This window comes from Patagioenas fasciata, chromosome 3, assembly GCF_037038585.1.
Source record: "Patagioenas fasciata isolate bPatFas1 chromosome 3, bPatFas1.hap1, whole genome shotgun sequence".
NCBI lineage: Eukaryota > Metazoa > Chordata > Aves > Columbiformes > Columbidae > Patagioenas > Patagioenas fasciata.
The window spans coordinates 27,694,708-27,709,813 of NC_092522.1; the positions used below are offsets into that span (position 1 = coordinate 27,694,708).

The 15,106-nt window shown below is 36.9% G+C and overlaps 1 protein-coding gene across 2 annotated transcripts in view; it reads left to right on the forward strand.

The window, feature by feature from the left end:
* Nucleotides 1-15,106, forward strand: part of USH2A (usherin) — a 386,355-nt gene that overhangs the window by 214,550 nt on the left and 156,699 nt on the right. For both annotated transcript variants that reach the window (XM_071805984.1, XM_071805985.1), the window contains exon 38: nt 13,342-13,521. In XM_071805984.1, coding sequence (XP_071662085.1) covers nt 13,342-13,521 — 180 coding nt within the window. The remainder of the gene's footprint in view (nt 1-13,341; nt 13,522-15,106) is intronic.

Genomic DNA, 15,106 nt, shown 5'->3' on the forward strand with positions numbered 1-15,106 from the left:
GAGAAATATCTGTGTCAAATAGGCTTCATTTTCTAATTCAACCATTTATTTTTGTAGCAGTTTTTTCTTTGAAAGAAAGAGCTTTGTTGAGTCCATTTCACCATTCTGATCTGTACAGGTGTGCTTTCCAGAAGCATATTTGTTCCTAGCAAACTCCATATGGGAATAAAATATAACTTCAGAAATTGAGGGCTCTGTCCCAATTCTGCAATACTCAGGCAACGTGGTTTCCTGCAAAAGTCGCTTTGCCTCAAGTCATTTAAGTCCTGGTACCTCCTTGATAGAAGCCTTAAAGAGGAATATGGTTTGCAATTGGTTATTCCAAGGCATGAAATACTGATCTTACCAGTTCACAAACAGTTTTTCTATTTAAGAGGAGTTAAAGTTCTTATTATTATCTGATACACTTCCAATTCTCGGAGGACTTGAGGGGGAAAGAAAGGTGACAGAGTCAGGCTTATTTCCCTCAAGTAGCTCCTCATTCAGACCTATTTACCCTCCAGGTGGTTTAGATTAAGCACAGGGTCATTTTTAATTGCATCTGGATATCTGAAATTAAGTTCTACTACAGAAAGAATCAGTTATTACCTCTTTTCCAGAGGAGAGAGTTGGAGGAAATTCTTATCTTTCTACCTGTGTCAGATGACTGCATTAGCACAAAATGAATCCAAATCTGTAGTCCCCTGGATGCTGTGATGCATTTGAATGCAAGTTTGACATAAAGAGAATCCTTAATTAACTATGTGTCCTTAGGGAGTTTCACAACACGAAGTTGCAGGGTTATACTCAGAACTCTTTTTTGCTCATGAATGCTGAAATCAATGTATGTTACTTTCAGTGTTTTGTTTTTTTACTTTTTGTAACTTCTCTTGTTGACATATTGTCCAAGGTTCTTACTTTTCAGCAGTGTAGTACATCTGGTGGTTTTGTAAAGGGGAAATTATTCCTCTGGTAACTCTGCTTATTTTGAGATACCGTGCCAGAAAGCTTCCTTGCAGAGTACTCATTCTCTTGGCAAACTGCAGAATTGTGACTGCAGAATACAGCATTTTTTCTGGTAAAAATAATAATAATGATAATAATTAAAGAAGCTATATCTATAAACAAGTTGACTTTGCGTATATATGTTAGAACTTCATTCATCAAATGAAGTGAATCAAGCCAGTGCATATAAGCAATGTCCACTGGGGGAAGATGTGCCACCTGCAGGTGCCAACAGAAGTGGGGAGAGGAATGCTGAGGCCCCTTAAAGTTCCTAGCCTGTCTTGTGTCAAAGGTTTGAGAACGGAGAATGAAAATTTTGTGGGATGTTATCTTCAAAGTTGCAGAAGGAGGTAAGTGGTTTACATTTAAATCTGGCAATTTAAAAGGAACACAACAATTTTTGAGAATTACACATTTCAGAAATGACTAAAACATTTCTGAGAGACTTATTAGACTAATTTTCATAGGGAATTATTTTAGACATGGTTGTTTGCATAATTACCTCAAAAAATGTATGTCTAAGTATAATTTTGCATCTACAGTTGCTCCAAATGGATATGCAATATCCGAAAATAGATATGAGTTTGGATGTGCTTTAATATTTACAAGAAAAATTCTTTTACAAAAATGGTAGTATGGTCATTCCATATATGTAATCAAAGCATATGATTTCCTTTCATCATAAACTATTTCTTAAAAAACTTTCTATATTTTTTTCTTATTGTTGAGTAGTTATTAAGAGTTTCCTCTCATGTATCTGAACATTCAAGAAGATGGTACCAAAGAAATGTGAGTATTTTTTCCAGTAGGTAAACATCAGGACTGTGTTCTTCCTGCATTTAATCACTTACCAAAGATGTTCGAAATATCATGTGTTCCTGTGCCAGGGACAGACCATTATCTATTAAGGACAGGAAAAGTCATTCCAACTTTACTCTGATAATTTAGGATTGCAAAGTAACCTTGTACATTTTGCAAGCTGGATTCCCTAGTAGCAATCCTTGGTTATTTTGTTTTTCAAAATGATAGGCACACTAAATTTTACATTACTAATAAGAAAAATAATCCTTTCTTCAAGAAGCTGGCCCAAGGATAATAGAGATACTTGACTTTAAAAGAAGCATAAAGTTTTCAAAAGGAATGTGAATCTGAGAAATTGTGGTGATATTAATGATATTGGTAATTTATCAGTTACCTTTGTAATATATAAAGAAATATTTAATCTGTTTCTGTTTGCTGTACTGCTGTGATGTTGCACAGTGCCTAAGGTACCTTAGTTCCTTAATGTTACTAATGCTAAGGACTCTTAAGCCACTGAGGCAGTGTTTTCCAGAGCCTCCCTGGAAGTATTTTCTGTTATAGTTCTCATGCTGTTGCTCTTGGATTATTTTTCTCATGGCCTTGCACCTGCAAACCCCAGTAGTGTTGTTACAGAGGATCTTTATAGGAGCAGCTGTGATGCTGTGAGAATTGCCTCACCCCACCAGGACTTTACCTCCCAAAACCTGGTATGCAACAAAGTCGATAATAATAATTAAAATGTTTGATAAGTATTATCCATTAATATATGGACATAGATGTTTAGTGACCAGTAAGTATACAGCACTTAAACCATGTTAACATGCTCCACACAGCACAAACAGCATCATAAATGGGAACAACCAACATGGCATTTGAGCAGTTCCCAATGAGAAGTATTTAGTGTCAGGGAGACAGGATAACAAAAATCATCATCCCCACCATAAGTGACAGTATTGGCATATCCACCTGCTCGCCAGAGAGATACCCTCCCAAATCCCAAAGTAGGATGCTTTTGTGGGAGCCCTTGGCTGCTTTTCCAAATCAGCCATTAAGTACATTTTTCTTATTTCATCCCCTTACTACCTCATTTTGTCTATGTCCTTAGTTTTAGCTACAGAGCTCACTAGTCCTGAAGATGTTTGAGGCAGAAAAGAAGGGGACGTATTACTAATTTGCAAATAGTCATGTTTAATCTGTTCACTAGGGCAGGACTTAGCGATATTTTGGCACTGAGTAATGTGCCATTTAAAGTTTGATTTGCTTGACTAGAAAACTTGTAGTTTTGCATGCACTTCAGGATGATGATTGGGTAATATTTAGTCAAATTTCATTAGATTTTGAACAGCTTCACAATACACCATCTACCAGCAAGATATCCTTCAGCAGCAGATATGCTTTTATTTTCTTTTCTGTTCTGTTCCTTGATATAGGTGTCCCAGAGGAAGGCAAAAAGAAAGTGGTCTCTCTCTAATTTCTACAGTGGACTGTTTCTTTGGTGAGGACTCTAGTATCAGACTGCAAATAGTGTTTTACTTGATCTTCTGCATCTCTCTTCACATAATTATGCTTTTGTCGCATGTACAATGATCCGTTTCTATATTGTACTGTGTAATTTATTGGCTTTCATGTTATAAAGCAGATAAATAAGGCTGAACTCCATTTCTGCGAGAAATGTATTATCAGTTCTTAACAAGCTGAAATTCCTGGTGACCTCCAATAGCAGGATAGTCTCTGAGGCTGTCGCTGCTCCCTTGGAACAGTCTAGGGAATAATAGCAATCTTCTAGAGATGGCACTGGTAAACAGTATTGAGTAAAAGGGAATTTGCCAATCAGTTTTCCTATGAAAACACTCTTTTAGTTAATGAATGTCCTCCAGAGTTCTTAACCCACATGAAGGCTGAGGAGGCTACATTGACAGTGCTTAGTTATCTGTGGTAAATCCTAATGCAAAAAAAAAATTATGACATTGGACACAAAATTATTAGTGTCAACGGTGTAAATATAAGACCCAAACAAAATATAAATAGTCTGACTGGAGCTTCTGCAGATGAAGAAATTGTGTTTGGATTCTTGTATGTCTTGGTTTCAAACAAATATGCTTCTTTCTCTTTAGGGACCAATGTAAAACTCATCTGTTTTCTCAGGTAGAGGAAGCATGATGAAAACTGGGATTTGACATGTTTGGATGAAGTTTTTATTTGAAGGTTGGATCCAATTTGGTTTTGACTATGTAACTTTCTAGTGTTATACCAGAAAGATGAAGATACTATGATAGGTCATCTTTTTATAGGGATGAGTGTGTGCCGTTGGTATGGCTGTTTATGCTCTACATGTTTTTGTCCTGAATAGGCTGGTTTTGCTCTAAGTAGGCCGTGTAAGTGAGTGCAACAAACACTCACCTGAGTGATTCTGTGATTCTTTTGATGTACAAGTGCATCATTTATGATGCCTCATGTAAGATGACTGAAAAAAACCAAAAGAATGTCTTATGTCAAATAAAAAACCCAGATCAAGTTGAGAGCTTCATTCCTTCCAAAGTATTACAACTAAGTGTAATGGCATTTGACAGTATTGACATTTTTTATATGACTTCTTTCAGCTAACTCAGCATTCTGAAAAAATAAATGGTGTTCTCCCTTTGTGATTGAAAGGGTTAAATAGTACCAATTCATTACCACTCACAAAAGGATTTATTTTGTTCTCATAAATCAGTTTTATTCCACATTTTTATTATTCCCTTGGGTCAGCTGCTCCAATTGAAATCAATACAAGTGCAAGTGACACAATCAATCTAGATATTTGATTATGGATTTGAGACTCCCAGTTCTGCTCTGTGTGTTTAGCTAGTCTCCTTCTGATAGTGTCCCTGGAGAATGGAAAACTCTTATTGGCATCTGTGAATTATGGGCATAGATTCAGAAACCAGATACTATGATAATCTCTATTTATGTAGTGCTGCAGCTAGGGAAGGAACGTTCTAACTATGGGAAAACAAACTTAAAGATTTTAAAGTTAACTGTTTCTGAAATTTATTTAGTGTGTGAAGTCCCTTGTGAAAGAAACTTTATAAAGTCTCATCATTTGTCTATAAAACTCCTCAAACAAAACAGATGAAGTCAACTATTACATGGTCTGTCAGCTTAAAATCACAACTACAGCAAATGTTTTTGCTATTTGATGCCTTCTGGTCATTTATAGACAAAGTGATGTTGTGCCACTCAGGGTACTAAACTGTGCTGCGACAATTTCCCCTGTTCATGTTGGGATAAGAGCACCTGGATACTGGAAGCCTGTGTGAAATCCACATAGGTTGGATCTGCTCAGAGAATGCTTTCCAGAGTTGGGTGGCCTCAACCTGTTTTATGATTTCTTCTGTAACGTGTGGTGTTCTTACAGTGTGTCCCTAATGTACTTAGTACAGTGTACGGGGGGGTCCAGGACTGATGCCCCTTGGTGCTGTTGCAGCAAAGTGAGTTACAATACAGATGAGTATACTTACAGTAGAGGTTTGACACTACTGAATACACTGTTTTAACCAAAAGGTCTACATGAGACAGACTCAATTGCAAGACTCATTGGACATTTCTATGTTTATGAAAGAGTAATGAGAAAGCCTAAAACAGTAATTCAAATGAACCAAGTTTCTTCTTGACAGTTTCATATACAGTTATAGAGTTTTTATGTTGAAAGCGTCATGGCACTGAACTGGAATCTCAAAAGGGTAGATGAGACCACACACCAAATATTCCTCTCCGCCTGCCATCATGACAGAGCCTGATCTCGACTGCAGTCATTGACTATCCATGGAGTCTGTGCTAACTTTCTTGTATGAGCTCCCCTATCAAGCTGTGGGCTTTCTTCGTATGTCAGTTCATATAATTAATGAACATATAAATGAGCACATGCCTTTTTGTTTGTAATACTAATGATCACTTATTTTTCCTGACAGGAATGTGCTTTCATCATAATGATTACCCCTGCTTTGCCTTATGGTTCTTGAAGTATTCCACAAATTTATGCAGAATCATAGAACAGATGAGGTCAGAGAGCACCTCTACAGATCATCTAGTCCAACTCCCCTTCTCCAAGCAGGGTCAGTTGGACCACGTTGCCCACATTGCCCAGGACAGTGCCCAGTTAGGTTTTGAATATCATTAAGGACAAAGACTCCACAACCTCTCTGGGAAAATTGTTCCAGTGTTGGGCCAACCTCAAAGTAAAGAAGTTTTTTCCTTAGGCTTAAACATGATTTCTTGTATTTTCTGTATGTACTCATCGCCTCTTGTTTTGTTACTCTATGCTGATGAGAGTGTTCGGCTTTTTACGCGCTCGTGTCAGATATTTATAGACATTGATAAGATCCTCCTGCCTCCAGGCCTTCTCTGCTTGAGGCTAAACAACCTCAGTTCTCTCAAACTCTCTCTGTGTGACAGGTGTTTCAAGCCCTTAATCATCTTTGCTTGGACTCCACTCCAGTAAGTTCATACCTGTCTTGTACTGGGGAGCCTGGAATAGGATGAGCACTCCAGATGTGTCTCACCAGGGCTGAATAGAGAGGAGGGATCCCTTCCCTTGACCTGCTAGCAATGCTCCTCCTAGTGCAGCCCATGAAACTGTTGGCCTTCTTTGTCTCAAGGACTCATTGCTGTCTCATGTTCAACTTCTTGTCCACCAGGACCTCCATGTCTTTTTCAAAGCAGAAAAGCAACTTTCCAGCATTAACCACCAGCCTGTACTGGGGACCAGCTCAGAGTGATGGACAGAATGTCCAGCATATGCATTCCGTACATCTCAAGACAGTCTAAGACAGCTGTATCAAATTTAAGTCTGTGAAAAGTCACAGAAGGTGCCTTTGCCTGTTTTAAAGTGAGGAAAACTGAGCTGTCAAAGAAACAATTTGAGTAGTACAGTCAGAAACTACATCTGTGTTTCTGAGCTTTCAGACTTCCAGTGATGAGAGAAATTTTAAGTGTTGGACTCAGTTCTGCGGACTCAGACTGTGATATGCTCATAGGAACAAATAGTGGTTCAGGAGATTGAGGCACAGAATCAGCAGTGTACTCATCTGAAAAAATAAAAACCCAAAACCAAAGCCCCAAACCCAAGAAAAGCCCACCCCAAAACACACACAAAACCTCAGTGCTTTGTTGAAAAGAGAGATATGGTGTCAAAGCACTGAAACCACTTCATAAGATCAGTATAACAATTGGGATGATAATTGGAGAACAGTTTATTATTACAAGTCTTATGAAAAGAGAGTCACCAGTAATGATAAGGAAGGACTTTTAGCTCTGTGTTATTGGGATAATTGAACTAATGGAAAGTAACTTTTTTAAAAATTATTATTATTATTATTATTATTTTAAATTCTGGATACTGCTCTAGAAGCAGTGGGAAAAGAAGAGAAGAAAAACCTTAGCTGAGAGGAAAGGAGTAGCTTGTGTGGAAGTTAATGAGGCTGAAGAACAGGCAAAACTAATGGATAAAAGAATGAGTTTACAGATGAGGAAGTGTGCATATTCACAGAATTTCCCCCAGAAAGATGTGGTGCCAAATAGCCAGAAACCAGTACAGGGAGAGAAACTGTTGGACACTGAGGATGAGGTATGGGGAAGGATGGGGAAAAGAGGTGAAAAAGTGAGGTTTGGTTACATTTTTATTTTGTTATCTGACTTTTTCTGTGACCCAAGATAAGATGCTCACACATATATAAAAGAGGCATAAAAATAACTGTGTTTGTGCTTGTTAACTAAATAATCTTTGTATAATTCTCTAGGTCCTCATATGGACTGTTCCTTGACCTGTATCTTTGCTACCTTTACTCTTTGAATAGTCTTCTACAGTGGTAATAATTCTGTTTCTATCTTTTTGAACATTGTGTCACATCATCCTCTCTAATGTAAAAGAGATTATAAGGACCTGTATGTATATAAAGGAAACAGTATAGATTGATAGTAATATTTCAGAGTATGACACAAAGCCTTAAACTCAGTTGAAAAATACACAATATATAGTGTACTTTTGCGATTGAAGCCGCACGATATCTTGAAATAGTGACACTGAAAGAACATAATAGCCCATCAAACATTTGTGATTCTAAGACTTACATGTTTCAGGCTTAAGTACCTTTTAGGTGGAAATCTCTCTGCATTTCACAGACTATGGTCCTGTAATGTCATTTAAGTTCAGACAAACCTAGGAGTAAGATGAACAGTCAGTCACTTTCTAGGACTCTGCAAATAGGAGGAGGTAGAAATCTGTTTTACAAAGGCAGCTCAGTTGAAGTCCCATAAGAATACAAACACAGACGTATAAGGAAGCTGAATTTTGACTAATATCTTCTGTATAATGATAGCTAGATCTTGATGATCAGGGCAAGAAAACCATGTGAGCACCCAGTAGTATTTTTCACCAGCATGGCCTCCTTGCTTCCTGAAGTCAGCAGCATAGTTGTGTCAGTGTGTTTGCAATACTGACACATTAGACTGGTTGTGTTTAAACTTATTACTTCAATAATCACAAATGCAGTAGAAGTATTCGGTATTTGCCCACACATATGAAATGTGAGTATTTTCTTTTTAATATGTGAAAAGAAAACATCTCAATTTATTACCCATTTCCTTATGAACATTTATTTTGATTCACATGGAAAGAGTACCTTTAAATACAGCAAATTTGGGGGGCAGGGGGTGGGGAACAGCAAAACACCCACTAAAAAATCACACGCACAAAAATCCCCACAAAAAACCAGTTTTTAAATGTGAGATGAATGCAATTAGTTTGTGTTATTTCTTTTTTCCATTGTGGTCTTTGTCATAAGGATGGTTTCATGCTGTACCATCTCCTGTGCTACTTACAACCTTTGTCACATGAATAAGATATCAGAACACTAATGACTAATGTACAGTATTCTGTGTCTGCTGATACTATACCATACTACTGTGACCTTTGCAATATTATGTATTCTGATTGGCTGTCCATTTCACCTCTTCCCCACAAGTTAATAAGGCTGTAAAAAGGACAGAACTTGAAATGGCCAGCCAGTCAAATTACAGAATATTGAAAAGGTCAGAGCAGTACCGCACAGAGAAAAAAATTATGGAATATATGAGGCATTAAAATTCTTGTGACAATGATTATAACAAGAATGGAAAAGGATACCCATTTATGTTATTTCAATCTAGTGAACCCCATAGGATGACGGACCCAGGACAGCAGTAATTTACGCACCACTGACCCGCAGGATTCACCTATTTACAGGGGTACTCAGTAACAGGAATGCATGTGTGCTTGGAAGCTCCCTTCATAGTGTCCACAGTGCACTTGCAAACACAGATACTTATCAGCTAGAGTACTGTGTGAAACTTAGCACTTTTAAACAATTCTTTTGAATGGAGCAATTATTTGCATATCTTTTTTAATGTAAGCATGTTTCGTTACTTGGCTTTGTATCAAGTGTATATAGTTTTTAAGTATGTATATGGATATTCTTGAGCCCTAATTTTGTCATTTGGATAATGTCTTCCTGAAAAACTGAGACACTTTGATCTGGTATAAACCAGGGCTAAACTGGGAATGACATAGATTTTTCTCAAATACCAGAGTTATCCAAAGAAGTCCCTCAGAAATATTTGGGGGAATAAGGAGAGCCCTATAGGAGGAGGGCTAGAAAAAGAACAAAACCATCACGATGCAAAAAAAATATGTAAAGATTAAGGAGCATGGGGAAGCCTTCCATATCTGCAAAGGGTTTAGTCTTTTTTGAGAGGTTGTAGGAGATGGTGACTCTGAGCCCCCTTCCATCTGAATCCATCTTTTGGTACAGTTGCTTGTGTGTCTAAGTGTTAAAGACCATGGTAAGCCAGTTCTAGGAGTTTGTTTTCTGCCTTCCTAGATAGGTTGTTCATGTTAGCTGTGTCTTGAGGGGATCTTGCTTGTTGGAGTGCTGGTGACTGTTCGTGGAAGGACTTAAAAGGCAGAAATGTGCAGGAATGAGGAAGCATTCTGGTAGAAACCACTTATCTGAAGTAAAACAATGTCTCTTAGAACTTTACCAGCGTTTGAGGCAGCTGCTGTTTAGTTCTGTGGCAGACTTGCTGGTAGACTACAGTAGGACCTGTGAGCAGGATGGAGAGCAAAACACACATGAAAAACGGAAAAAGAGAAGCCTCATCCACTTATACTCACAAATAGGATCCACACCGAAGCAGTCTGGGCAGGAATGGCACAGAGTGATATGACGGGGTTATCGCTGTATCACTTTCTGTCAGGCTGAACCTATGTGTCTGCATTTTCCAGCCCACTGAAAGCAAAGTTTAAGCAGTGAGAAGTGGCAAAGCTGCATATTGCAAGTCATCCCCAGTAAACCCTGCATTTAAAAAATGTTCTTCTAATATTTTACTTGCCAGCAGCAGAAATTTGCTTGGCTGGGAACTGGGATAAAATGCCTTTTGTCTGTGTAATATCCAGGTTTGGAAATTTGCGAGTACTCCTCAGCTTTTTGTTAGAAGCAATTCAGAATTTTGAACTGTTGTCTATCTCATTGTAAATTTGCAAGTTCATTTTTGAGCTGAATAAAATGGTTATGTAATTACATACTTCTCCTAATTATTGAGTAATTATATACTTCTTATAATTGCCGAGTAATCACTCTGCTATAACTAGAATTTAATGTTACAACTAATTGTATAATTACTGTATATTAATGTTGTTATCCAGGCAATTTGGAATAGAGTGGTATCCTTTTAATTCCTTTTCTGTTACTCAAAACTGTATTTTTAGAAATATAGTTAGCCACTGAAAAAAAGATTAATAGTGGGATAAAAATATCAGCAGAGGAAGCATGTGCTTTCCTTCTGGGCTCAGGTGGATGAGAATAAGAATATTAACATGATGTTGAGATAGAAAAAGTTTAGTTTTCTCACAAATTTGGCACATAAATTGCTGTTAGGCAGCCTGCTTTTGTGCTTGAGGTATGAATCTATCCTGAGCACCTTGGTCTGTCAGCACTGGATTTTTAAACTTTCCTTCACATTGTAGGTTCACAGCCATCAGAGTCCTTGTGTGTTTTATGTCACTAGGACCTTAAGACTGTGTATGTCAGTTGACCATTTCTAATGGCTTTATAGAGAATAAAGCAGTACGTGCATAGAACAGCCACATGTTGTTGGATGGGCATCGCAAATAAAAAGTTGTGGTCTGCCTGGTGGTAGGTAGAAAAGCTGTGATGCATTATGGAAGAAATGTGCTTTGTTGGATTGTATCTACTCCCAAACTGCACAGAGAAACAGCTTTACAAAGATGCAGAAGGAGGGTTTGATATACAACGTAAGAGCTGAGATCAAGTAATGCAGATGCATTTTTCTAGTGCCGGTTGAGTAGCCTAGGTAAGACAAAATCACTTTGCTTCTGCAGAATTGATGTATCTGTATGTAGAATGTGTAAAACGTGGTGGTTCTTCTTTCATGATAAGAAGCTTTGCCTCCATTGCTGTTTATATAGTGGGGTCTCTCAGGCTAATGTGAAGTTCAGTGAAATCCAAAATAAATCCACCAGGTTTCATGAAATTATTCTACATTCACAATAGTGTAGTCTCTTCAGACAGTCTGGTAAAATTTGAGCAATGAGGAACTAGGCTACAAGACAGATTTATAAAAAGAGTTTTATAAAACTCTCTCTCTCCCCCAAAACTCAGAAAGTTTGCCATATGTTGCCAGCAGAATAACAGAAAACACCCTTTGTGCAGGTCTGCAAACAACAAAGTAATGCAATAGCTTGGACTTGTACAGTGTGTCACAGATTGTTTATAGGAATTCCAAAATTAGACGAAGGTCCAGATCGCTTATCCATGGTAAAATGTGATGTGAACATGACTGAAATGTACTGCATATGCACATTAGTGCATGTCATAGAAATATGGAATATTTGGAAAACTGTTGTAGTTTAACCCCAGCTGGAAACTAAGCAGCTTGCTCAAAAAAACAAAAAACAAAAAACAAACATATGTGGGCTGAGGTGAAGACAGTTTAACAGGATAGCAAAGGAAGAGTAATAATAATAATAATATACAAAGTGAGTGATGCACAGTCCAACTGCTAACCATCCATTGACTTATGCCCAACTTGTCCCCCAGCAGCAATGCAAGCCTCCAAGCCAGCTCCCCCTAGTTTATATACTGAGCATGACACCGTATGGTATGGACTATCCCTTTGGTCACTTTGGGTCAGCTCTCCTTGGCTATGTCCTCTCCCAGCTCCTTGTGCACTTCCAAGCTGAAAAGTCTTTGAGTTAGTATAAGCACTACTTAGTAACAACAGAAACATCAGTGTATTATCGACATTAGTCTCATACTAAATCCAAAATACAGCACTACAGCAGCTACTAGGAAGAGAATTATCTCTGTCCTAGCTGAAGCCAGGACACTGTTTCAGGTTTAAAAACATTGTAGTTTTAGTGACTCATTTGAAATTTGTGTAAAAATGTGTAAACCCAATGAGTTTCACATAAAAAAAATTATCTAAAAGAGAGGTTTTTTTTAAATAACATAGCACTAGATTTTGTAGAGAATTCACATGTCAATATATAGCCTTCTGCCTGTGACAATACCTTAATTAATTTAAGATATTTTTAATAGTTATATTCTGTTTAATCTCATTCTCATACCTGTCTCAGGCTTGTGTGATTCTGCTGTTGTTTGTAAAGCAGAATTTCCATTTACTTCAATGTGGGACCTCTCTGTGGAATGACGGATAGTAGTAATAATAATAATCATTTATATGTTCAAAATATTGGATAATTTTAAATGAGCTCAGCTTTGTTCCTGGGTACATGAGTGAAATCTTCATTGAGTCAAAAAAGAAGTTGTTACTTGACATTTTTTTAAATTTTCCGGTCGTACTCATCAGCTATTTTGGAAAGATTTATTTTGTTATTTTTGTAGGGTAGAATATTGTCGTATCTGAGGTTCAAGATCTTAAAAGGGTTGTAAAGGACATGTAAGTTGCTGTGGTGTCCTCTGATGATTTCAACTGATAAACTGGATACTTCAAATCCTTGTTTTATCTTTGAGAGGACTGCAGGCAATGCTGGAAAGCATGTGTTTCTTACTACAGATAACTAATTCTTACACTTGCAATGAAGTTAGCTTGTAAACTCCTAAGGTAAGTCTTTTCCTAGTGAATTAAAGAAGTTTTATGAGTCTTTCATAAGTATAAGAATTAACCTTAAAGTTTTGAATTTGCAGTTATCACATAACTGTTCTAGAACATGAATAATTTCTGAAAGCTGGCTTTTATTTGCAGTACCTAGCAGTCAGCTTTGCAACTGCATGGCTGGTTCATTTATTTTCCAAGTTTTTAAGTACAACTGTTGGCAAAAGAAGGAGAAAATGGTGATTAATATTTTTTCTCCCAAGCAGATCATTTTTTGGTGTTATTTGAATCAATGGCAACTTTTCGTATGAGTAGAAATAAGACTTGGTTCATAAAGACGGTGAATTGTAGCAGATGCAAAGTCTAACATTTGTTCTTCCCCCCTCCTTTCTTTTTTCATAACAGCTAATGCTGATTATTCCGTTGTAAATAGTACTCTGATGTTATGCAGCAGCAACGAATCCAATGTATGGGTACCCATTAAAGGACTGATTCCATTTTCTAATTACACGGTACAAGTGAATGCTTCCAACAGCCAGGGCAGCTTGATAAGTGATGCTGTAACAATAGTCATGCCTCCAGGAGGTACGTATGCAAAAGTGCTTTTTCTGTGCATGTAACAATTACAGAAATACTTTGTTGAACAAAATGATATTTATTATTGCAACTGAGAACTGGAGGTTCAGAAGAATATGTTTGCATTAGTAGTTCTTACTAACAAAATTATTCTCTTCAGCTTCTGATTTGTCACATTGTTCAATTTCAGAACTAGAGAATGGAAATAAGTAGTTCTATAGATAGCATGCTATGTAGGTGACACATGCATTATATACTTCATTTTTTTTTTTTTTTCCGTGAATGATGGTGTATTCTATCATGGATGGCTAACATAATCTAAGAATATGGAGAGTCACCTGCATTTTGTAGTGCGTTTTAGAATAAAAGATATAAATCCTGACTAAGAGCGCTTACTGGATAGACTTAGCAAATTTGTTTAATAGTAATATATTGAGCCAGAATACACAAACTGATGCAGCTGTAAGAAAGTCAATTGCAGTGTGCTGATTGACAGAATGAGGCTCTAAGCCACTTTGGATCTTCATAAAAATTTGAAATTAGAGAATTGACCAAATACCCCCTAAAAACTGTACCTGCTCCTTTTTTTTTTTTTTCTTTTTTAAGAAAATTTGCAGCTGATGTATATGTGTTCCTTTTGAATGCTCTTTTCATGGACATCCTAGTGAATTAGCTTTTGGTGAATAAATGCCCGTGGAATTTAAGGCAATTTTGAATTCTATAGTGAGAGCCCAACAAAACCTTACAGCTCGAAAATAAAATTACGCTTAGAACAGTTTGCTTCCAAACAGATGAAGGAAAAGGTAAATTCCCAGCACATTTTATACTTTTCCAATCTGATTGCCACATTACAGCTAATATTAATAAATATACATTGTTGTGTAATAATAAAACCACATCAGAGTTTTACTGCTCATTTTAGACTCAGCGGTAAGATACTGACATTTCTAATCCCATTGTCACACTTCAATTTTTCATGTAGAAATGACAAAATTTGGTAGTAAAAAATTTACCAAATGAGAAGGGAAAGGATCTTTTAAGATAGGCAAGGATGTGCACAAGTTTATGACAGCCATTAAAATACACTTTCTTTCATCATTAGATTGTTGTTGATTACAATTAGAAAACTTATAGCTTTGAAATTATCTTTTTTATGACCTTGTGGTAGTTTAAAAGCAATACCTCATTGATTAAATAGGTTTTAGTTCATGCTTCCTTTTAGTTAATGATCTGAAAACATATTATCCTGATTTACACATAAAATCATGCTGAAAAGCATGTGGCATTCACTAGGATATGTGTGTTTAAGTAGAATTAAATTAGCAGTGAGAGTTATTAAAGAAATCTTCTATACTATTGTCCAGCGGACTGTGATCTGTAGTGAAATGAATAATAAATGAAGCAGTGCATATGAGAGAAGTACTCTCACATACACTATATTCCACTGAATGTGTGCACACATAAAGATACACACTTGTGTATATCTAGGACAAAATATGTTTACTGTGATGTTTATTACAATGACTCTTTGAGTTCCATACAGTTCCACTGCATGTTGTGAGCATAATGGTAAGTTTACACTGGGCTGTATTCA